This window comes from Chelonoidis abingdonii, chromosome 11, assembly GCF_003597395.2.
Source record: "Chelonoidis abingdonii isolate Lonesome George chromosome 11, CheloAbing_2.0, whole genome shotgun sequence".
Classification (NCBI taxonomy): domain Eukaryota; kingdom Metazoa; phylum Chordata; order Testudines; family Testudinidae; genus Chelonoidis; species Chelonoidis abingdonii.
The window spans coordinates 22,877,835-22,902,542 of record NC_133779.1 but is presented as its reverse complement, the minus strand read 5'-3'; the positions used below and the strand labels follow the sequence as shown (position 1 = coordinate 22,902,542).

General features: G+C 58.7%; 1 protein-coding gene across 1 annotated transcript in view; it reads right to left on the bottom strand.

Moving 5' to 3' along the window:
* DNAH2 (dynein axonemal heavy chain 2) overlaps window positions 1–24,708 on the bottom strand; it is a 148,458-nt gene that overhangs the window by 67,682 nt on the left and 56,068 nt on the right. The window contains 21 exon segments of the mRNA XM_075071345.1: window positions 1,403–1,494; window positions 1,843–1,995; window positions 3,671–3,829; window positions 4,194–4,331; window positions 4,419–4,555; window positions 6,470–6,587; window positions 6,733–6,951; window positions 7,594–7,719; window positions 7,848–8,000; window positions 8,782–8,909; window positions 9,143–9,323; window positions 9,577–9,766; window positions 10,314–10,417; window positions 14,990–15,178; window positions 15,317–15,427; window positions 16,073–16,198; window positions 16,559–16,657; window positions 17,157–17,374; window positions 20,038–20,176; window positions 20,294–20,474; window positions 21,706–21,788. Coding sequence (XP_074927446.1) covers window positions 1,403–1,494; window positions 1,843–1,995; window positions 3,671–3,829; window positions 4,194–4,331; window positions 4,419–4,555; window positions 6,470–6,587; window positions 6,733–6,951; window positions 7,594–7,719; window positions 7,848–8,000; window positions 8,782–8,909; window positions 9,143–9,323; window positions 9,577–9,766; window positions 10,314–10,417; window positions 14,990–15,178; window positions 15,317–15,427; window positions 16,073–16,198; window positions 16,559–16,657; window positions 17,157–17,374; window positions 20,038–20,176; window positions 20,294–20,474; window positions 21,706–21,788 — 3,044 coding nt within the window.

The following is a 24,708-nucleotide window of genomic DNA, read 5'->3' as shown; positions in this document are numbered from 1 at the left end:
CAGCTCAGTGGCGGCTGGTGCAGCCAAGTGGCGTCTTGGCCGGATGTTGAGGTCGTCATTGAAGGTGATCATGCTCTTGCCGGCACAGGCACGTAGACGGCCCTTGGTGCGCTTTCCACGCGGCTCTGGATTCGTCGCACGTTGTTGGGAGGTCTGGGGGCAGGGGCTAGTCCAGGGACGGCATGGGCTGGCGGCTTCCAACAGACGGGTCCAAGGCCAGCCCCTCCAGGGCTCGAGCCTTCGCGCGAGCCAACCGGGCACGTTCGCCCGATTGAGAGCTTGAGATATACTTGTCCAGCACAGCGGCCACGCCCAGCACCCGCACCAGTCACCAATGACTGACCCAGCACACCGCAATTGACTCCTCTGCCGGCAAGACGACTGCTCGGCACCCGCGCCAGCGCAATGACTCGGCCAGCACCCGCCAGCCCCCCATGCCGGCAGCGACCATGCGAGCACGCCCACCCCATGACTGCCAGCCACCCCGCCTAGCTCCCACCGGCCAGCGCCGACGCACCAGCCACAGACTTTTGCCCCACCAACCGCCAGCCTCCCCCTGCAGGCACGACCGAATCAGGCCAACGGGCCCATCCAGCCCCATAGCCCATCCCCTGCATCAGACCAAAGGGCCCATCCAGCCCCCATATCCCATCCCCTGCATCAGGCCAACGGGCCCATCCAGCCCCCATATCCCGTCCCCTGGATCAGGCCAACGGGCCCATCCAGCCCCATAGCCCGTTCCCTGCATCAGGCCAACGGGTCCATCCCGCCCCATATCCCATCCCCTGCATCAGGTCAACGGGCCCCTCCAGCCCTATAGCCTGTCCCCTGCATCAGGCCAACGGGCCCATCCAGCCCCATAGCCTGTCCCTTGCATCAGGCTTGCAGGGGGACAGAAAGCTGGCTAGATCGACGGGCAGTGCCCAGCGGCTCCAGGTGTAGCTGGCAGACGGTGTCAGCGGGCGGTGAACGCTCGCAGGGGGACAGAAAGCTGGCTAGATCAACGGGCAGTGCCCAGCGGCTCCAGGTGTAGCTGGCAGACGGTGTCAGCGGGCGGTGAACGCTCGCAGGGGGACGGAAAGCTGGCTAGATCAACGGGCAGTGCCCAGCGGCTCCAGGTGTAGCTGGCAGACGGTGTCAGCGAGGTGCGGCATGGGTCGATTCTGGGGCCGGTTTTGTTCCACACTTTATTAATGATCCGGATGAGGGGACTGATTGCACCCTCAGCAGCAAGTCTGCAGCTGACACTGAGCTGTTTGCTATCCCTTACAATCTCCTTTCGTAGGAGACTCCCAGAGGATGCGCTTCTCCCCCCAGCTTTGGACCTCCACTTCTCCTGCTCAGCCCTGCTCCGGCTAAGGCCCTAGCCCCCCATCTCGGCCCCCGGCAGCCAGTTACTCACTTGGATGGGTACCTCCACATTTTGGGCAGTTTGTCCTCAAACGAGGCCCAGTTCTTCCTCTTGGGGTCGACAAAATACTCGTAGACGGTGTCCTGGAGGGAGCAGGAAGATCCTGTGAGAGGCCCGGGCCTGGGCCGCCCAACGCGCGGCCAGGACAGGAGCTGAAGCTGGGGCCTATCAAGGGGATCAGGCTCTGGCCTCAGCAGAGCCTTGGAGCTGGGACTACAGAGGGCTTGAGGTGTCAATGCCGTGAAGAGAGACGGGAGCGGGGCAGGAATGGGAGGAAATGACATGGAGCTGCTCACTCCCGGCAAGCGCTGTCCCTCTTCCCTTCCCCTATTGGCCATTCCCCTCCCATCACCCTCTTGGCTCTGCTCTGGTCACAGCATCACCATTCCTCTGGGCTCCCTCGGGCCTGCGTGGGGAGACACGCCAGGGACCTTGTTGGGGAAGGAGCCTTCCATCTCTCGCAGGTAGCTGTCAATCTTCTTCCTGCCCTCCTCGTCCACCGCCGCGCACACGGACCAGATCATGCTGAAGATGAAGTACATTTCCACCACTGTGGTGTAGTTCTCGCCATCTGCTGGGTTCACCTGGAGAGCAAGAGATGGGAACCTCGCACTGAGCTGGCTCTCTAACCTTAACACAGGCTACCAGAGCATTCCCCATAAACACGTGTTGACACACCCAGAACATAGGGTGATATGGCAAGAAGTGTTCTACAATGACATGATGTACCCGGAACATCATGCTGGACAACGGAAGCATTCTAGGCTGGCGTACCTGGAACATCAGGCTGCACAATGGCAGCGTTCTAGGTTGATGTATCCGGAACATCAGGCTGCACAATCGGAGTGTTCTAGGTTGACGAAACCAGAACGTCAGGCTGTACAATGGGCACATTCTGGTTGATGTACCAGGAACATCAGCCTGCATGATGGGAGTGTTCTAGGCTATCATACCCAAAACATCAGGCTGCACAATGGGAGTTTTAGGCTGACATACCCTGGAATATAAGGCTGCACCATGAGAGCATTCTAGGCTGACGTACCCGGAACATCAGGCTGCACACTGGGAGTGTTGTAGGTTGATGTACCCAGAACATTATACAATGTTGATGTACCTGCAACATCAGCCTCCACGATGGGAGTGCTCTAGGTTGACATACCCAGAACATCAGGCTGTACCATGGGAGTGTTTTAGGTTGACATACCCAGAACATCAGGCTGCACAATGGGAACATTCTAGGTTGATATAACCAGAACGTCAGGCTATACAATGGGCACATTCTGCTGATGTACCTGGAACATCAGTCTGCATGATGGGAGTGTTCTAGGCTGACATACCCAGAACATCAGGCTGCACAGTGGGAGCGTTCTAGACTGATTTAACCAGAACATCAAGCTGTACCATGGGAGTGTTCTAGGCTGTCATACCAGGAACATCAGCCTGCATGATGGGAGTGTTCTGAGCTGATATAGCTGGAATGTAAGGCTGCATGACGAATGTTCTAGGTTGGCATACCCACACCCTGAACCCTTAAATCAGCAGCTATGATGGGTGAGTTGTAGGTTGATACACTCAGAACCTTTAAGCTCTGTGAATAAGTCTTTATTTCTTCTCTCCTTACATGGTACTTATGTCTCCTCCAAGCTCAGGAGGCTTTGCTGGCCAATGGTGCCAGAACATAAGACTAGAACATCAGAACGACCACACTGGATCAGACCAAAGGTCCACCCAGACCAGTATCTGTCTTCCGACAGCAGCCAATGCCAGGTGCCCCAGAGGGAGTGAACCTAACAGTTAATGATCACATGATCTCTCTCCTGCTATCCATCTCCACCCTCTGACAAACAGAGGGTGGAGACACCATTCCTTACCCATCCTGGCCAATATGGACCTCCATGAATGTATTGCCCTGGCAGTCAGGCATGACCAGAACACGGAGAGGCTGAGAAACAAGGGGGTGCCAGAGCACTGGCTACTAGGGATGATTCGTAACCCAAACTCTGCTACAGGAACCCCCTGCTCTGGATTCCGAGGATCGGCATCCCAGTTCCCCACAGCTGGGTACCTCTGCTGACTTACACGGAGTGACTCCTGGTTTACACCGGTGGGGTCACAGTCACGGAGTGGAGCTCCTGCTGATTACCACGCCCAGATACAGAGGGGCGCCAGGGGTGCAAAGGCGTCAAAGCCCCCTGCTCTGAGCGATGGGCGGAAAGGCAGCCAATGAGAGCGCGAGGGCGGCTCCCGCTCGCTACCTACCCCGTTCTCTGGGGTGGCCAGAGCAGAGAAGAGCTTGCAGAGCGACACAATCCCGCTGTACTCGGGGATGGGGACCAGCTCCTCACAGTTTTCCTTCTTGAACGTCAGCATCTTGTCAATGAACTTGTCGAACATTCGCTGCAGAGCTTCCGTCTCCCCCTGAGGAGTGAGGGACCCAGAGCAAAGCTCCCGCACAGCAGGGTTGAGCTATTCCACTCCTGGGCTCTCCACCACGGCTCTGCCGGTGCCCCTCACATCCTCCCCCAGCTCCAGCCCTGGGCTCCCCCCGGCTCTGCCAACCCGCAGCTCCAGCACTGGGCTCACACCCCCGGCTCAGCCAGTGCCCCTCACGCCCGACCTGCAGCCCTTCCCCCAGCTCCAGCCCTGGGCTCCACCGGCTCTGCCGACCCACAGCTCCAGCGCTGGGCTCTGCTAGTGCCCCTCGGCCCAAATCCACCACCCCTCCTCCCCGCAGCACAGGGGAGAGTGCCCCCTGCTCCATTCCCTCCTCCCACCCAGGAACCTTGGGGCGCTTCTCGATCCAAGAGTGGACGTAGGGTTTCCAGCCCAGGTCGCTGTAGTCCGTGTAGACCATCCCGCAGCGGGAGACAGTGGCGGGCGAGGCCACCGCTAGGTTCTCCACCTCGAAGAGCAGTGAGACCTGGAGAAGGGACAGGATCAGTGGGGGCAACGCGCCGCCTTCCTGGCCCCGGCCCAGGTGCTCGGAGCTGCCCCCAGGATGACTTGCCTGCTCAGGCAGGGAGATCCGCTCCCCATTGATCAGGGTCAAGACTTTGTTGTCGTCCATGACTGAGTTCATGCTCTCGATCCACAGGGTGTCCACCGGCCCGTCAAACAGGATCCACTTCTCATCGGGCTTCTCGTCTGGTGGGAGCAGGAGAGCAGGGGAAGCCCCCTCAGCGCTCTAGGAGCTCCCCACCCTTGCCCAAAAGCTCGGCCTTCCAGCCCTCTCTGCCCCCTCGATCCACGCCCACTGCCCTCAGGGTGCCCTTGGGCCTCCGACAGCAATGCCCGGTGCTGGGAAAGGAGATGAAATGGAGATGGGCATGGGTCATCCAGGGATGGAACGGGGGCTGCGAGTTGGGAGTGAGGGGCACTGGCAGAGCTGGGGGGCAGGGCTGGGCTAGCAGGGGCTGCGGGTCGGGAGTGAGGGGCACCGGCAGGGCTGGGGTGGGGCAGGGCTGGGCTAGCAGGGGCTGCGGGTCGGGAGTGAGGGGCACCGGCAGAGCTGGGGGGGCAGGGCTGGGCTAGCAGGTGCTGCGGGTCGGACGTGTGAGGGCACTTGGCAGAGCTGGCGGGGGCAGGCCTGGGCTAGCAGGGTGTGGGTCAGGAGGACTAGCAGAGCGGGGGGGTGGGTTGGGCTAAATAGCGGCTGTGGGTCAGGGAGGGGCAACAACACACTGAGCAAGTGGGGGGGCAGGGGGGGCTAATGTGGCCTGTGGGTCGGGAGGGCACAACACACCATGGCAGAGCTGGGGGGCAGGGGCTGGGCTAATAGTGGGCTGGGGTCGGCTTTTACGTTACTTCGTATTGTGCGCGTTAGCGATGCCACACCCACTGGCAGACTGTGGGGGCTGGGCAGAAGCTAATAGTGGCTGTGGTCGGGAGGGCACAAACCACTACCACGGCACATCCATAACCAAGACTCAGTGTTCACCTCGCTTTTCATGTGGGGCTATCCATGTAAATTGAACCAGAGCCCTGGTGGGCACCAGCCCCATCCCCCTTCCCCGGTGCTGAGCCAGCCAGTGCCCCCGGCTGCGCTCCCGCCGCCTGTCACCTCGCTGTCATCCTCAATGACCAGCAATACTGGGGTCAGGCCGCAGCCCCCCCGTCTCCTAGTAACGGCAGAACTCTCTCACATGCCACCGCAGCCTGGCACGCACACGCCACCCGCTCCGGTGGGCAAACCGAATCTCCCGGGTTCCCGTGGGGAGACCCGGCCACAAGCCATCAGACCGTGGGTCACTGAGCAGCCGCGCATGGCAGGGGCACCCCCTACGTGGTGCTGGTGGGTATGGTCTGGCATCTAGCGCCCGCGCAGTGTAGCATGCCAGGCCTGGGGCACAGCTCCCCACGGTGCACGGCTGAGAGCACCTCCCTTCTCCGCGCTGTTTGCGGAATGCTGGTGCTAACTGGCCAGCACGCGCCGGGGGCACCCCAGCACCCGGGCACAGGCCAGTCTCCCAGAGAGGGGCAGGCCAGCCAAGAGAGTGGAACAGACATGCCAGAGTGAGGAGCAGAAAGCAGCACACGGGCACTGCCCCCCTTCTGCGCAGTCCTATGAGGCGTGCCCTGCCCCCGGGCACAGGCCCCCCTCTGCCCACTCCTCTGGACTGTGCCCTGCCCCCGGGCACAGGCCGCCCTCTGCCCACTCCCCTGAGCCGTGCACTGCCCCTGGGCACAGCCACCCGCTCTGCCCACTCCTCTGGGCCGTGCACTGCCCCTGGGCACAGCCACCCGCTCTGCCCACTCCTCTGGGCCGTGCACTGCCCCTGGGCACAGCCCCCTCTCTGCCCAGTCCTATCAGCCCTGCCCTGGCCCCGGGCACAGCCCCCCTCTGCCCACTCCTCTGGGCCATGCCCTGGCCCCACGCACAGCCCCCCTCTGCCCACTCCTCTGGGCCATGCCCTGGCCCCGCGCACAGGCCCCCCAATGCCCATTCCTCTGGGCCATGCCCTGGCCCCGGGTACTGCTCCCTTCTGCCCACTCCTCTGGGCCGTGCCCTGCCCCCCTCTCTGGCTGTGGCTCACCCCTGGCCCTGGCGCCCATGGGTACCTGCGCAGGCTGCCCGCATGACGCTGGACAGGATGCCATCTGTCCACTCGCCGGTGCTGAGGTCATACTCTCCATACAGCTCGCCCAGGGACACGGCCTTGGGGTTCAGGGGGAATTCCTGCCAGGCCCAGCGCCAGCCGGAGGGCAGAGGAGAGAACCAGTCAGAGGGGGTGGGAAGCCAGGGACCCCTGCCCAGCCCTGCCCGGCTCCCAGCCCCCTGCCACCGCCCGGCGCCAGGGCAGCCCCAGTCCCCACCCACTGACCCGGACGAGATTGTAGGCGGCGTCCCCACTCCGGCACAGGGCGGCCATGGTGGCCTGCAGAGTGCGCCAGGTGACCGTCTTGCCGCTGCCCGTGGTGCCCACAATCATGGTGGAGTGGCGGGAGTTCTTGGTCTCGTACAGCTGGATGACCTTGGTGATGGTGAAGGGCGTCACCTGCAGCCCCATCCCCTTCAGCTCCAGCTCGATGGCTTCCTTCAGCTGCAGAGACAGGGCCCTGCCTGGGGTGACGGGCCCCGGGCACGGAGCCCAGGGCGGGGAGCAGCCCACGCCAGCAGCGACAGGCACAGCCGGCCTGAGCTCGCTGCACGTGCCCCCGGGACCCCACTCCCTGTCCAGACCAGGAAAGAACCCAGGAGTCCTGGCCCCCAGCCCGCCTGCTCTAACCCCTAGCCCCCGCTCCCCTCCCAGAGCCGAGGAGAAAACCCAGGAGTCCCGGCTCCCAACCCCCCTGCTCTAACCACTAGACCCCACTGCCCTCCCAGAGCCGGGGAGAGAACCCAGGAGTCCTGGCTCCCAGCCCCCCCACTCTAACCCCTAGACCCCACTCCCCTCCCAGAGCCAGGGAGAGAACCCAGGAGTCCCGGCTCCCAACCCCCCTGCTTTAACCACTAGACCCCACTCCCCTCCCAGAGCCGGGGAGAGAACCCAGGAGTCCTGGCTCCCAGCCCCCCTGCTCTAACCACTACCCCCTGCTCCTGTCCCTGAGCTGGGAACAAAACCTAGGCGTCCCCAGCTCTCGGGAAGGAAGTGCCTTGGCAGTGCAGCCCCTCAGCACTAGAGGGCACGTGGCTCCAGCCCTGGGAGAAGGAGCCCAGCTGAGGGCCAGGCCGGCTAGCTGACCTTCCCGTAGTCAATGACCGGCGACTCGATGCCCGGGAAGAGGTCCTGGATGATGCCGTTGAAGAGAGGCACGTCGACCGAGGCGAGCTTGGCGATATTCATGTCCTTCATTGCCATGAGGAGGATCTGAAAGCCACCAGGAGAGCCGGGTGAGCCAGGCACCTCGGGGTGCTGGGGATCCGGCTGGCACTCTGACGGCATCACTCCTCACGGCCCCCTCCAGTGCCGCCCGGCACATCCCAGGGGCACCTCACCTCTTCGTCGGTGATGTCGGGGTGCACCCTGCGCTTCTTCCCGGCGTAGCGGAGCAGCGACGTCAGTGCCCGCAGGCCGAAGTCATAGTGGTCCTGCTTGGAGAGCTGCTGCACTGCTAGCGAGTAGAGGGTGTAGACCTTCTTAGCCAGGAGCTGGGACAGAGTGGAGCCCATCAGCGCGGGGTGGGGCGCGGCAGCCAGGGGCTCCATTGCGGGGGGCCAGGGCACCAGGCTTTGGAGGGGCATCTCGCTGAGAGCTAGAAACCCCCAGCTCACCCCGCCTGCCATCCCCTGACCCCTGGAGCCCTGCCACAGCCAGCACCCCCAACAGCAGAAACCCCCTCACCCTGGCCAGCTGGTCCCTCAACCTTGGGGCTAGATGGGAGCCTGGGCCACCCGGACGGGAAAGGCCCCGTGTCCCAATCCCCGAGCCCGCCCGTCCCCCCAATCTGGGGCCGGATGGGAGCCCGGGCCACCAGACGGGAAAGGCCCCATGTCCCAATCCCTGAGCCCGCCAATCCCCCCAGTCTGGGGCCGGATGGGAGCCCAGGCCACCCAGATGGGAAAGGCCCCGTGTCCCAATCCCTGAGCCTGCCCGTCCCCCCAGTCTGGGGCCAGATGGGAGCCCGGGCCACCCAGACGGGAAAGGCCCCGTGTCCCGTTCTCTGAGCCCGCCAGTCCCCCCAGTCTGGGGCCGGATGGGAGCCCGGGCCACCCGGACGGGAAAGACCCCATGTCCCAATCCCTGAGCCCGCCAGTCCCCCCAGTCTGGGGCCGGATGGGAGCCCGGGCCACCCAGACGGGAAAGGCCCCGTGTCCCGTTCTCCGAGCCTGCAGGTCCCCTCCCTGGCTGGGACTGGACCCACTGACCAGGCCACGAGTGCTCCCAGCTAGGGCAACTCTCTGAGATCTGTGGCCCCAGGACCGCGAGTACCTTACAGTTGCTGAACCCTTCTCCGAAGAGGATGATCTCTGCGATGAGCGTGGAGTCCGGCACCACCATGGAGATGGGGCGGAACATGGACTTGAGGTTGTCGGGCAGCTCTGTCCGTCCGGCGTAACCTGCCCCATGGCACCCAGCAGCACGTTAGCCCTGGCCACTTGCCATCTCCGCCTCGCCCCCTTTACCCCAACCCCAGGCCTGGGACCCTGAGCCGAGGCCCCTGCACAGGGACCAGCTGGTCTTGGGTTCTTCCCTAATGGCCAAGTGGTGCCCATCTGAACTCCTGCCATGCCCGAGCCAGCCACTCCGCCAGCGAGAGGGACCTTTCCATGAGCACGGGCGTGTCTCCCACCTGGGTTCATGGTGATGAAGATGCCACAGGACCACACCAGCTTGATCTTATGGCCCTCAAAGATGAAGGAGGTCATGTTGGCGGCCAAGGCTGAGAGAATGGAGAGGATCTGCTGGGCCACCACTGACAGCACCTCAATGTTGATGCGGTTGAACTCGTCAAAGCAGCCCCAGGCTCCTGTCTGAGGGATGAGAGCAGAAAGTGCGGGGTGGGTGCTGCCACAAACAGGTTCCTCCCATTCACGCACAGCCCCATGCCCATCCGCCTCACCCTGCCCTGGAGAGGGAGTGGGATCTAGTGGTTAGAACGTGGGGGGCCAGCAGCCAGGCCTCCAGGGTTCCGTCCCCAACTCTGGGAGGGGAGTGGGTCTGGGAGTCCCAGCCCTGGGAAGCGCCCATGTGCTCTGGAGCCAATGCAATGGCCTGACCCCTTACCTGAGCCAGGCCCGAGTACATGCGCCCCATGGATTTATAGTCCAGGCCTTCGGAGCAGTTCACTACAATCACATACATGCCCAGGGCCTTGCCCAGGTCTTTCACAGTCTCCGTTTTCCCTGTGCCAGCAGGGCCTTTGGGAGACCCTCCCCGGTGGAGGTGGAGGGCTGTGGTCAGAGTTATGTAGCACCTGGAAAGAGAGGGGAGACCACGCATCAATCTCCCTGCTTTCCCCAGCCCGCCCCGGCCATCCACCACTGGGATCTCCTCTCTCCATCCCTCTGATGTCCACTCTGCCCATCCAGCCCCTCTGCCTCTGGGAACAGACCTCAGCTGAAGCCAGCAGGAAGCCCAAGAAAGGGGGCAGGGAGAGCTCAGTGGTTTGAGCATTGGCCTGCTAAACCCAGGGTTGAGAGTTCAATCCTTGATGGGGCCATTTAGGGATCTGAGGCAAAAATCTGTCTGTGGATTGGTCCTGCTTTGAGCAGGGGGTTGGACTAGATCCCTCCTGAGGTCCCTTCCAACCCTGAGATTCTACGATAAGCTCAGCAGTTAGTCCCTAGTTCTCCTGTGGCACTTTCCTCAGGAGCAGTTTCACTGTCGGGGATCAAGCCATCACCTTAACGTAGCCAACAAACTCTGGGTGCCTCTTGTGATCCCCAATCTCCCAGCGCCCCCCAGGGGGCTGCCGACAGCACTGCACTGGAGCAGCAGGGACTTGGCACACCGTGCTGTACCTGTCAGTGAGCGGCGTGATGACCAAGCGTCCGGAGTTCCCCAGGTACTCGTAGCCGTAGGGGAACTGGGTGTTGGTTTGCCTGATGACACAGTCATCCAGATCCTGCCGAGGGAAACGGGGGGAAATAGAGCCAGGCCTCTGGACTCCCCCACCTGCCCATGGGGCTCCGGTGACAGAGGACAAGCAGGCACCAGGGGAGAGACTCATCAGACTGCAGAGAGGACGGACGTGCAGATCCCGGGGGAATCCATCCGGCAGCCCATGAGGTCAGGTTCATCCCCCCTCCTGCCATACCAGGGCACTCTGCAGACACAAACCCGGTAGCCCTCTGACTGCCCCCACCCAGGGAGGTGGGTCATATCACTGGGGAGAAAAGGAGACACAGATGGAAAAGGGGCTTGGCTGAGGCCATGCGGCAAGTGGAGGTGGAGCTGCAGAGTTCCCAGCTTCAGATCCAGTGCTGAGGTCACTGGGTCGCTGCCACATCAAAGGAGAGAGAAAAAGCAGGGAGCAGGGCTGGGAGGGCACCAGACATGGCAGAGAGCTCCGCAGGGACCCCAGGCATTGAAGTCCCCCATAAAACCCCCGGGTTTTCAATCCCCCTGATATCTGCTGGGAGAGCAATACAGCAGTGCACAGACAATCCAGGAAGTTTTTGCAAAGTGTTGGGGACAATTTCCTGGTGCAAGTGCTGGAGGAACCAACCATGGGCCGTGCTCCTCTTGACCTGCTGCTCACAAACAGGGAAGAATTGGTAGGGGAAATAGAAGTGGGTGGCAACCTGGGCAGCAGTGACCATGAGATGGTCGAGTTCAGGATCCTGACAAAAGCAGCAGAATACGGGCCCTGGACTTCAGAAAAGCAGACTTGGACTCCCTCAGGGAACTGATGGGCAGGATCCCCTGGGAGAATAACATGAGGGGGAAAGGAGTCCGGGAGAGCTGAGTGTATTTTAAAGAAGCCCTTATTGAGGCTGCAGGAACAAACCATGCCGATGCACAGAAAGAATAGCAAATATGGCAGGCAACCAGCTTGGCTTAACAGTGAAATGTTTGGTGAGCTTAAACACAAAAAGGAAGCTTACAAGAAGTGGAAACTTGGACACGCGACTAGGGAGGAGTATAAAGACACTGCTCGAGCGTGCAGGGGTGAAATCAGGAAGGCCAAAGCACACTTGGGGTTGCAGCTAGCGAGAGATGTTAAGAGTAACAAGAAAGATTTCTACAGGTATGTTAGCAACAAGAAGAGAAAGTGCAGGCCCCTTACCAAATGTGGGAGGCCACCTAGTGACAGAAGATGTGGGAAAAGCTGAAGTACTCAATGCTCTTTTGGTCTCGGTCTTCGAAGACAAGGTCAGCTCCCAGACTGCTGCTCTGGGCAGCACAGTATGGGAAGGAGGTGAGCAGCCCTCAATGATGAAAGGACAGGTTAAGGGCTATTTCGAAAAGCTGGACATGCACAAATCCATGGGGCCGGATGTGCTGCATTCGAGGGTGCTGAGGGACTGGCTGATGTGATTGCACAGCCACTGGCCATTAACTCTGAAAACTCATGGCAACTGGGGGAGGTCCCAGACTACTGGAAAAAGACTACTGTAGTGCCCATGTTTAAAAAAGGGGAGGAGGAGAACCTGGGGAACTACAGGCCAGTCAGCCTCACCTCAGTCCCTGGAAAAATCATGGAGCAGGCGGAGTAGCTGTGGGGCGTGTGGAGGCAGCCCACAGAGCAAGAGCGGAGCCGAGCAGTTTTTGCTGGGAAACTGGAGCAGCTCACGAGGCAGCTGGTGGAGCGGAGCAGTTTGTGAGGACGGCTTAGGAGCAGAGTGGAGCGGCTGGTAAGGCGGAGCAGTTTGTGGAGAAGGCGGAAGCAGAACCCACGGAAGGCAGGGCAGTTGGCCCTGGACCACGTAAGGTGCCCCTTTCACCCAGGCTGGGGGGGAGGGACCTCTACAGATAGACTCTTGAATTCTGGGTGGCATTGACCAGAGACTTTTGGGTTGTTGGACTTTGGAGTGATTGGACTTAAGACCCTAAGGGGAAAGGACATTGCCAAAATGTACTTGGGGGGTGGTTATGGTTTGTGTTATAACTCTGTTTGTGGTGTTTCTCCAATGGGATGCCGCATTGATTCCTTCCTTTATTAAAAAGATTTCGCTACACTCAGACTCCGTGCTTGCGAGAGGGGAAGTATTGCCTCCTAGAGGCGCCCAGGAGGGTATGGTATGTAAGTGTCCCAGGTCACTGGTGGGGGCTCGAGCCGGTTATGCCTTGTGTTATTGAAATGGAACCCCTGGATACTGAACCTGGCCCTTGTTGCTGCCAACTCAGAGGGGGAGAAGGGTTACACACAAAAAAAAACTGGTGCAATTAGAAGTGGAAGGTTTGGACAGAATGACTCAGGGAGGAGTATTATTCCAACTCAGGCTGCAGGAGTGAAATCAGGGAAGGCAAATCACACTTGGAGTTGCAGTTAGCAAGCAATGTTAAGAGTAACAAGAAGGTTTTTCTTTCAGATTTTTCTGGGTACCAACAAACAGAAAAGGTCAGGGAAAGTGTGGGCCCCTGACTCGAATGAGGGAGGCAACATTGGGTGAGAGAGGCTGTGGAAAAAGCTAATGTACTTGAATTTTTTTTGGATTCTGTCTTCACGAACAAGGTCAGCTCCCAGACTGCTGCACTGGGTAGGCACAGTATGGGAAGAAGGTGACCAGCCCTCTGTGAGAAAGAAGTGGTTCAGGACTATTTAGAAAAACTGGACGAGCACAAGTCCATGGGGCGGATGTGCTGCATCCGAGGGTGCTAAAGGAGTTGGCAGATGTGATTGCAGAGCCATTGGCCATTATTGGGTTCTTCTCTCATAGTTATCAAAACACTAGCATCAATAAGACTTAACCAAATGATTTTTTGTTAGCATAAAGTCTTTTTAAATTCCAAGATTAAAATAAAGGAACGGAGAGGACAAGATTATACAGTGAAATGCTGCACTCGGCACCAGTTGTGTTTCTTATAGCATTTATGTATCTGAAAGCTAATGCTTTCAGGAACAGTCAACATGGATTCACCAAGAGCAAGTCATGCCTGACCAACTTGATTGCTTTCTATGATGAGATAACTGGCTCTATGGATATGGGGAAAGTGGTGGATGTGATATAGCTTGAGTTTAGCAAAGCTTTTGATACAGTCTTCCACAGTATTCTTGCCAGCAAGTTAAAGGAGTATGGGCTGGACAAATGGACTATAAGGTGGATAGAAAGCTGGCTAGATCGTCAGGCTCAACGGGTAGCGATCAACGGCTCCATGTCTAGTTGGCAGCAGGCATCAAGTGGAGTGCCCCAAGGGTCGGTCCTGGGGCCGGTTTTGTTCAACACCTTCATTAATGATCTGGAGGATGGGATGAATTGCAGCCTCAGCAAGTTCACAGATGACACTAAGCTGGGGGCAGAGGTAGATACGCTGGAGGGTACGGATAGGGTCCAGAGTGACCCAGATAAATTAGAGGATTGGGCCAGAAGAAACCTGATCAGGTTCAACAAGAACAAATGTCCTGCATTTAGGAAGGAAGAATCCCATTAACTGCTACAGACTAGGGACCGACTGGCTAAGTGGCAGTTCTGCAGAAAAGGATCTGGGGGTTACAGTGGACGAGAAGCTGGATATGAGTCAGCAGTGGCCCTTGTTGCTAAGAAGCCCTACGGCATTTTGGGCTGTATAAGTAGGAGCATTGCCAGCAGATCGAGGGATGTGATCATTCCCTTCTATTCGGCACTGGTGAGGTCTCATCTGGAGTAGTGTGTCCAGTTTTGGGCCCCCCACCATAGAAAGGATTTGGACAAATTGGAGACAGTCCAGCGGAGGGCAACAAAAATGATTAGGGGCCTGGGGCACATGACTTATGAGGAGAAGCTGAGGGAACTGGGGTTATTTAGTCTGCAGAAGAGAAGAGCGAGGGGGGATTTGATAGCTGCCTTCAGCTATCTGAAAGGGGGTTTCCAAAGAGGATGGAGCTGTTCTCAGTGGTGGCAGATGACAGAACAAGGAGCGATGGGCTCAAGTTGCAGTGGGGGAGGTCTAGGTTGGATATTAGGAAACATTATTTCCCTAGGAGGGAGGTGAAGCACTGGAATGAGTTCCCTAGGGAGGTGGTGGAATCTCCCTCCTTGGAGGTTTTTAAGGCCCAGCTTGACAAAGCCCTGGCTGAGGTGATTCAGTTGGGGTTGGTCCTGCTCTGAGCAGGGGGTTGGACTAGAAGATACCTCCTGAGGTCTCCTCCAAGCCTAATCTTCTCTGTTCCTATGATTGTATATTGGACCCTGTCCCTGGCAATGGACACCGGGGGCAGTCCATAGGGGAAGAGAGGGGGTGAAACAGAGCCGGGTGCCTGAGGCAGCTGGCGAGAGTGCGGAGGAGAGAGGTGGCTAACGGCCCAAGCAGGATGGCAAACTGCAGGGAATTACAGGTACGTTGGAGGCAACATCTTCCCCTCTGCTCAGCACGGCTGCTGAGGCTGAACCGCAGGGGGCAGTGATGCGGGCGCAGGCGTATAGCTAGGACTGATTCTGCCCCGCAGGGGGTGGCAGAACTAGCCCCACATACACCTACTCTCCCCAGCAGGCGGAAATCCAGCCAGCAGGGGGCAGCGTGGGCCTCACACGCTCAGAGGCCAGTCCGTTCTCACCTTGTCCCAGTAGAGGCGGAGCTGACTCAGCCACTCAAAGGACGTCACGTCCATCAAGCTGCTCTTGTAGAGTTTTTCTATGACATCCCGCGCGTGGATTTCCACCGTCACCAGCGCAACAATCTTCAGGCGCATGATCTTGGTCAGGCTGCCCCGGATGGCCTCCGAGTACTTATTCAGCAGGGACACCTAGTGAGGAAACAGCCAGTGGTCAGACGTGCGCAAGGGCGTGTCGTAGTGAGCAGTGTGCGCATGTGTGCGAGCACATGAGCATGCCCGGGAGTGCCAGTGCCAGCATGCACGGCTGCGCTGCGCTCTCCCCTTCACCTGCTTCTTCTTCATGACCCTGAGGAATTTCTTGTCCCCTCGCTCCTTGCAGCTGGCCAGGCACTTGGTGACGTCCGTTGTCCACTGGATCTGGCTGGCAGTGATCACCATCTGCAACAGACAAGGAGTGGGGTGGAGGGAGGGGCACTGGCAAATCCCCTTTTCCCCAGCCCTCCTGAGCTCAGTTCTGGGGAGCCCCCTGCCCACAGACCTCCAACACCCTAATCCGAAAAATGACCATTCGTCCTGTGCCCCACGTCCCTCTTCCTCCGCCTGTGTCTTCCCCTCAGCCTGGGGGCTCTAAGCACTTTACCCAGGGAGGTCAGGGTCACTGGATCCCTTTTACACGGGGGGAACACTGAGGCCCACGCCCAGAAAGTGACTTTCCCAGTTCTGGCAGAAAGAAATCCAGGATATGGAGCCCCGAGTTCCAAGTCCCTACTGCCTGCTTTAATGCCTAGAACCCACTCCCCAGAGCTGGGGAGAGAACCCAAGAGTCCTGACACTCAATCCTCTGCTCTGAATTCTGAACCCTCCTCCCCGTGTTCAACGGAGTGCCTGAGCTGAGGCTAACCAAACTCATTCCACGTATGACCTGAGTGTACCCAAGGCTGATCCAACCCACGTCAATAGAAAGACTCCCATTGGCTTCAGTGGAGCCGGACCAGGCTGTAAGGCCAGTCCCTGTGGCCCAGAAGCCACCCCGAGCCGCTGGCCAAGCCGTGGCCCCCTGTACCCTAGGGGCGCAGTAGTCACCTGTCCAGCCCACTCCTTCACCCACTTGTCCCTTTTCGTCAGCATCTTCTTCAGGGCCAGGCGACAGTTTCTCAGCAGCTCCTTCAGGGTCCAGCGCATGGCCCGCTCCACGTCACACAGCCACTCCTGGGAGGCAGGCAGACGGGGAGCTGAGGGGACGTCTAGGGGGATTCCCCCTGCACCCTCTTCAGGACAATGCAACCCCCTTCCTTCGCGCCAACTTCCTTTTCCTCGCAAAGCAGGCAACACCCAGCCAGGGCCTGGCGCCGGGGGGCAGAGGGGATCTCACAGCGGAGGTCTGAAAGGGGAGAGGGGCTGGAAGGCTGCCACAGACCCAGGAGCAGAAGTGATTTGGAATTGGATCGGACCAGAGCTGGGGAGCCAGCGGAGGTGCCCGAGGGCGGGCTGGTGCATGGGGGGGTCAGAGGAACCAGGATTCGGCTACCCAAAGCCCCAGCTCCCACCGCCCAGAGCTGGCCCCCTCACCTCCACAGGCCCTTCCAGCAGCACGGAGTGGGCAAACTCCACATACTCCCCGTCCAAGGAGTACATGCCCACGGCTTCCGACTTGTTGCCCATTCCCACCTGAGAAATGAGGAGACTACTCATGCTCCGCCCACCTCCGAGTGCCTCATGGATTTCCGAGCTCCGGGTGAGGTGGGCATGAAGATCAGAGCCCGAGGGCGGGCCAAAAGGTGGGAAGGGGCTTGGGGGCTCAGATTCAGAGGGGCTGAGAGCCGGCTGTACCAGGGCAGAAGTGTCCCCTTCTGCCGTAACCACAAGGTCACCCTCCCCTTCCAGAATCTGTTTAGACAGGTTCCCACCTCTGGGGGACCGGGGGTAGCTGTTTATACAGGGGTCCCTCGCTCAGTGCAGAGGTGGGTGGCGACTGCTACCAGCGTCCCCACATTGTTCAACAAGCGAAGGAGAATCTCCTCTCTGGCTGAAAGGTCCGGGGGCTTTGGGGAAGCCGGATGGCACCACCCAGGCTGGGATTTAGCCAAGACCCCAGGGTTGAATGGGGAGAAGGACCAGGGACTCTGCACAAAGCAGGAGGAGGCTACGCCCTGGGCAGGCTCTGGACCTTCTGGATTTTGAGGCACTTGATGTTGTCGAAGCACTTCTTGAGGTGGGGCTGGACGGCCTCGGGGTTGCGCGACTGGCCCAGGATCTCCAGCAGATCGTCGTTGGACAGGAAGTAGAAGCGGGGGAAGATGTGGCGCTTGGTCTCCAGGTACATGTCCAGGGATTTCTGGATCTCCTCCAAGGCGCTGTTCATCTCCACCAGCTTGTCCAGGAGGCCTGGGGGGAAAGCGCCACAGGCCCCCTGACTCCTGCTGGCCCCACTCCAGCCAGGTCACATGGTCCTCCCTTCACAAAGCTCCCTCCCCTGGCCTTCAGCAGCAAGGTCAAGTCCTGGGCCTCCCTCTCCCCATCCCCGTTCCCCTGAACCCACTCCCTTCCATTCCTGATCCCCACTCCCCGCCCCCATGCGGCTCTGAGTCACCCTGGCAGATCCTCAGGGTGGGAGCCCTGTTGTCTCCCGGCTTCAGCCCTAGGTGCAGTGAGTTTGCTCAGCCTCAGCCCCAGGCCTCAGGGTGCTGCAATCTTTCATCCTGCAAACAATGGCCTCGCTTTCCGTTTGAACGAGAAAGGGGCCACAAGCAAGATCAAGCCTTTAAAGGGGGCTGCTTCCACCAAGCACTCTTCAGTTTCACCGGCGATAGCCCCTCCTGAGCCCCACACCCTGCTCCGGCAGCACAGGCTAAGGACCAAGCCCCACACTAGGGACCTGGGCTCGGCCCTGGGACTGAGGAGAATGGCCCTCATCCTGCTCCCTGCACATAGGCCCCTAGCGCTGTGCTGTGGCTTTGGGGCGGCACTGACTGAGCGCCCCTGACTGAACCGCCACCCTCTCTCCCCAGGGCTTAGAGCCCTAGCACTCCGCTGGCTTCAGCACTGGCTGAGAGGGGAGAGTGCCCCCTACTGAACCACCATCATGCAGCAGTGAATCTCCTTTGGAGGCCTCCGAGCCAGTTACTCATAGAATCATAGATCAGGGTTGGAAGGGACCTCTGGAGGGATCTAGTCCAACCCCCTGCTCAAAGCAGGACCAACCCCAACTAAATCATCCCAGCCAGGGCTTTGTCAAGCTGGGTCTTAAAAACCTCTAAGGAAGGAGATTCCACCACCTCCCTAGGGAACCCATTCCAGTGCTTCACCACCCTCCTAGGGAAATAGAGTTTCCTAATATCCAACCTAAATCTCCCCCACTGCAACTTGAGACCATCGCTCCTTGTTCTGTCATCTGGTACCACTGAGAACAGCCAAGCTCCATTCTCTTTGGAACCTCCCTTCAGACAGTTGAAGGCAGCTATCAAATCCCCCCTCGCTCTTCTCTTCTGCAGATTAAACAATCCCAGTTCCCTCAGCCTCTCCTCATAAGTCATCTGCTCCAGCCCCCTGATCATTTTCGTCGCCCTCCGCTGGACTCTCTCCAATTTGTCCACATCCCTTCTGTAGTGGGGGGCCCAAAACTGGACACAAAACTCCAGGTGTGGCCTCACCAGTGCTGAATAGAGGGGAATGATCACATCCTTCGATCTGCTGGCAATGCCCCTACTTATACAGCCCAAAATGCCGTTGGCCTTCTTGGCAACAAGGACACACTGCTGACTCGTTGTCACGGAGTCCCCAGGCGACGCTCTGGAACTGCTCCCCACTAAGCCAGTCAGGACTTTGGGGAGCCTCCTCTCCCTTGGAGCAGACTTGTTCAGGGCAAGAAACTCACACGTCTTCACCTCCTGGGTCTCTCCTTGGAGCATTCAGCATCCTCTGCCCCTCCGTGCACTTCCACACCCCAAAGCCCCCGCAGCAGGGTCCTGGGGAAGCCACAGGGTCTGCACCCCACTTTGCAGTCAGATGTGACTCTCAGCCAGCCAGTAAACAGAGGTTTATTCGATGACAGGATCATGGTCTAAAACAGAGTTTGTAGGTACCGGGGACCAGACCCCTCAGCCGGGTCCATTTTGGGGGGCAGTGAGCCAGACCCCACATCTGCCACTTACAATCTTGTCCCCAGCCAGCTGCAGACTAACAACCCCTCAGCCTCCTCTCTGCTCACAGCCCCCTTTCCCGGGCCAGGTCACCTGATCCCTTTGTCTCCAAACACCTTCAGCTGGCACCTTTGCAGAGGAGGGGCCCAGGCCATCAGTTGCTAGGAGACAGAGTGCCAGGCATTTAGGTGCACTGGCCCTTTTCTCTGCAGCAATCACACACCCTTATTCCACCACTCAGCTATTAAAAACTGCATAGGGGACACTGAGGCACCAACACACTATTCAGAGCAAACACTAAGAACATTCCCAGTTCATCACACTCATATCCAGCTTCTCGTCCACTGTAACCCCCAGGTCCTTTTCTGCAGAACTGCTTCCTAGCCATTCGGTCCCCAGCCTGTGTCAGAACCTGGGATTCTTCCATCCTAAGTGCAGGACTCTGCATTTGTTCTTCTTGAACCTCATCAGGTTTCTTTTGGCCCAATCCTCCAATTTGTCTAGGTCCCTCTGGACCCAATCTGTACCCTCCAGTGTATCTATCTCTGCCCCCAGCTTAGTGTCATCTGCGAACTTGCTGAGGGAGCAATTCATCCCATCCTCCAGATCATTAATGAAGATATTGAACAAACCCGGCCCCAGGACTGACCCTTGGGGCACTCCGCTTGATACCGGCTGCCAACTAGACATGGAGCCGTTGATCACTACCCGTTAAGCCTGACGATCTAGCCAGCTTTCTATCCACCTTATAGTCCTACTCCTAGTGAGCAGACTCCGCTGGGGAGCTAGAGAGGAGAGGAGATCACTGCTCTCAGAGGCAGCCCCGTGGCAGGAAACAAGGCCTGTGTAGAGTGGGAAGAGGCAGCTGGCTTGTGGCTGGGGTCCGGAGGGAGGGCGAGCAGCACCTACCTGGGTAATGTGTCCCGCGCAGCGCGTTGTTATCCTTGTTCAGTCTGTCCATGATCGTCTTCCAGCTGGCGTTGATCTGGTCGAAGGAGGCCGACTCCTGGGGCAGCTGCTTCCGGATGTCTTCTCCCAGGAAGATGTTCTGTGGGGGGTCGGTAGCAGAGAGAGAGAATGGCCTGCCCGTCATTAGTGGGGAAACCTGGCCCTGCGTGTGGGCCCGTCAGTGAAGCGCAGGGACGCTGGGCAGGGGGCTCCTCACCTCCAGGTACATCCACTGCCTCTGCACAGTCAGCACCATCTCGATCACCTCCAGGATGAGTGAGAGGCAGCGCTCCCAGCGGTCCACCTCCTTCTCAAAGGGCTTGACGAAGCGCGAGGCCTTCATGGTGGAGAGGGAGACCTGGTTATCCTCCAGCGCCTGGAACACCTCATCCGTCCCCCTGCGGGAGCCAGGAGTGAGAGATCGGTGGGAGGCTGAAAGGCCTGGGCATACAACAAGCAGAGCGGCTATGGGGCGCTCCCACCAATGTGCCTTTGGGGGCACACCACCCATGGTCCAATCTGCCCAGGGCCTCTCTGCAAAGCCTGCCCACAATGGGGCCTGTTAGGATGGCAGTTCTGTGCTATGGGCACCTGTCCTCAAATGATGCCCCAAACTCATCGCATATCAGGGCCACAAAAGACAGGAAGAACTTGTACTCGCTAGTGACATGGGGCTGGACTGGAGTTAGCTCCCCAGCGGGGAAAGGCCCCGTGTCCCAGTCCCTGAGCCAGCCAATCCCCTGGCCCCAGGGCCAGATGGGAGACAGCGCCCCCTAGTGGGGAAAGGCCCCGTGTCCCAGACCCTGCCCCCACCTCTTTTACAGAGTCCCTGCTTCCCAGGAGAGTTCCCCAGTTCTTTCGTCCTAGACGGCCGAGTTGACATTTGGCTGTGTTAAAACACTCACTGTTTGCCAGCAATCCAGATCCCTCCCTAGTCCCCCTAGACTAGCACCGGTTTCTCTCTCTCCCTTCAGGACAAACACATTTTCATCTCAGAGCTGAGCAAGCCAGCCACACACGAGCCCTGCAGCTCCCAGGTATTAACCCAATCACGGAGGGACACCCCTGCTGCAGCCAGCAACTGCAGAGGTCAGGACACCCTCAGCAAACTCGCTCCCTGCTAATAAGACCAGGTTAGTGAGAAAGACGGAGGGGAAATCTAAAGGCCACGGCCTGCCCTGCAACAATGTTCTGATCTTCGGGAATGAAAGGAAACCAGGCTTTGTGGCTAGTGCTGGGACTCAGGACTGCTGGGTTCTATTCCTGGCTGTGGAAGGGGAGTGGAGACTAGCAGTCAGAGCAAGGGGGCTGGGAATAGGACACTTGGGCTCCGTGAGGACCAGGGGAGCCTGGTCTGGTGGTCAGAATGGGAGCTGGAAGTCAGGACCCCAGGGTTCTAGTCTCAGCTTTGGGAAGGGAAGGAGGTGTTCAAGGGAGGGTCTATCTACCTGTACTCAGACAGACAGAGAAACAATTAAATAAACCAGATTTCCCCCCTGGCTACCAGGGCACCTTGTTAACGAGCAGGAGACCACACCCCGCCATGCTCAGCTGCTTGTCTACCCAGGAACCCTGCCCCCACCCCATCTCTCCTGTTGGTGCTGCAAGGCAGGTCTTTGGAAGCCCTACCTGAGTCGGTGGTGTCCCTTGTCCTTGTACGGCACAATATCCAGCAGCACCACATCCCAGGTCTTGGCGATGGCTTGCAGGGCCTGGGAGAAAGACAGGGACGGACAGCATGAAATACACAGGGAAACCTTACCACATCTGGATGATTTAGCTGGGGATTGGTCCTGCTTTGAGCAGGGGGTTGGACTAGATACCTCCTGAGGTCCCTTCCAACCCTGATAGTCTATGATTCTATGACTGACTGGGGCTAAGTCTGTCTGTCTGTCCCTCTTCCCTCAGTCATTTCACAGGCTCTCTTTGAGCAGACGTTGAATGTCTCTGCCCAGATCTTAGCAGGACAGGAGTCCACATGCAAAACCACTGTCATATTTGGCACTGATTTGCCATCTATCATCTGGAGCCAGGAGTCCTGACCCCCATGCACTATTAGACATGTTTCAGCTCCCCTCCTCCTCTCTTAACTTCCCATCTCAGATCTGGGAATGAACCCAGGAATCCTAAACCCCCCGACCTGCGCTCTACCCCGCCCCCCCCCCCCCCCAACCAGGAATAGATCCCAGGCGATCTGACTCCAGGCTCAGTTCTGACATTAGACACATGGTCTCTCCTTTCTGACCTTATCACCACTTTGGGCAGGTCAGATGTGACTCTCAGCCAGCGCATAAAAACAGAAGGTTTAATTCGACTGACAGGATCATGGTCTAAAACAGAGTTTGTAGATACTCGGGGACCAGACCCCTCGCCGGGTCTCATTTGGGGGGCAGTGGCCAGACCCTCCACATCTGCACTTAACATCTTGTCCCAGCCACTGCAACTAACACCCCCTGCCAGCCCCCTCTCTCTGGCCAGGCCTTTTTCCCGGGCCAGTCACCTGATCCCTTTGTCATCCAAACCTTCACGCAGGCACCTTTGCAGAGGAGGGCCCAGCTACATTTGCTAGGAGACCATAGTGGCCAGTGCATTTAGGTGCAACTGGCCCTTTTCTCTGCGCACGCAATCACACACCCTTATCCACACTTCAGATTAAACACTGTCATAGGGGACTGGAGCAGCCAACACACTTTTCAGCAGGAGCAAACACTAAGAACATCGCAGTCATTCACACTCAATCATCGCTTCTCGCCACGTAACCCCCAGGTCCTTTTCTGCAGAACTGCCTTCCTAGCCATCGTCCCAGCTGTGTTCAGAACCTGGTATCTTCCATCCAAGTGCAGGCTCTGCATTGTCTTCTTGAACCTCATTCGGTTCTTCTGGTGGCCCAATCCTCCAATTGTCTAGTCCCTCTGGACCCAATCTGTACCTCAGTTGTATCTATCTCTGCCCCCACTTACGTGGTCACGCGCGAACCTGCTGAGGAGCAATTCATGCCCATCCTCCAGATCATTAATCGAAGATATTGAACAACCCGGCCCAGACTGGACCCTTGGGCACTCGCGCGCTTGATACCGGCGCAACTAAGAGGCATGAAGCCGTTGAGCACACCCGTTAAGCGCTGACGACTACCAGCTTCAATCCACCTTATAGCTCCTTACTCCTATGAGCAGGTCCGCTGGGAGCAGAGGAGAGGAGATCACTAGCCCAGAGGCAGCCCCGTGGCAGGAAACAAGGCCTGTGTAAGTGGGAAGAGCAGCTGGTTGTGGCTGGGTCCGAGGGAGGGCGAGCAAGCAGCTTCACTGGTAATGTGTCCCGCGCGCGCGTTTATCCTTGTTCAGTCTGTCCATGATCGCTCCGCTGGCGTTGATCTGTCGAAGGCCGGACTAGCCTGGGGCAGCTGCTTCACGGATGTCCTCCCAGGAAGAATGGTCTGTGGGGTCGGTAGCAGAGAGAGAGAGAATGGCCGCCGTATGTAGTGGGAACCTGGCCTGCGTGGCCCGCAGTGAGCGGCAGGACGCTGGGCAGGGCGCCTCACCTCAGGTACATCTCACTTGCTCTGCACAGTCACACCATCTCGATCACCTCCAGGATGCGTGAGAGGCAGCGCTCCACGGTCCACCTCCGTTCTCCAAAGGGCTTGACGAAAGCGCGAGGCCTCAGTGGTGGAGAGGGAACCTGGTATCCTCTCAGCGCCTGGAAAGCACCTCATGCCGCCCCTGCGGGAGCCAGGAGGAAGATCGGTGGGAGGTCTGAAAGCTGGCATAAACAAGCAGAGCGGCTAGGGCGCATCCCGCAATGGCCTTTGGGGCACACCACCATGTCCAATCTGCCAGGGCCTCTCGCAAAGCCGCCCACATGGGGCTGTTAGGTGGCAGTTCTGTGCTATGGGCCACCGTGTCCTCAAATGATGCCCCAACTCATCGCATATCAGGGCCACCAAAAGACAGGAAGAACGTACTCGCTAGAGAATTGGGGCTGACTGGATTAGCTCCCCAGCGGGGAAAGGCCCGTGTCCCAGGCCCTGAGCCAGCAATCCCCTGGCCCCAGGGCCAGAGTGGGAGACAGCGCCCTAGGGGGAAAGGCCCCGTGTCCCAGACCCTGCCCCCACCTCTTTTAACAGAGTCCCTGCTTCCAGGAGGTTCCCCAGTTCTTTGTCCTAGACGGCCGAGTTGCATTCTGTGTAAACACCTCACTGTTTGCCAAGCATCCAGATCCGCTCCCCAGTCCCCTTAGACAGCACCGGTTCTCTCTCTCCCTTCAGGACAAACACATTTCAGACTCAGAGCTGAGCAGCCAGCCCACAACACGAGCCCTGGCTCCCGGTATTGAACCCATCACGGAGGGACACCCTCTGCAGCCAGAACTGACAGAGGTCAGGACCCTCTCAGACAAATCGCTCCCCTGCTAATAAGACCAGGTTAGTAGAAGACGGGGGGAAATCTAAAGGCCACGGGCTGCCTGCAACAATGTTCTGATTTCGGATGAAGAGAGAAACCAGGCTTGTGTGGCTAGATGCTGGATCAGTGACTGTGGGTTCTATTCCTGCTGTGAAGGGGAGGGAACAGCACGTGAGCAATGGGGGGCTGGAATAAGGACACTTGGGCTCCGAGGCGCCACGGGGAGCGGTCT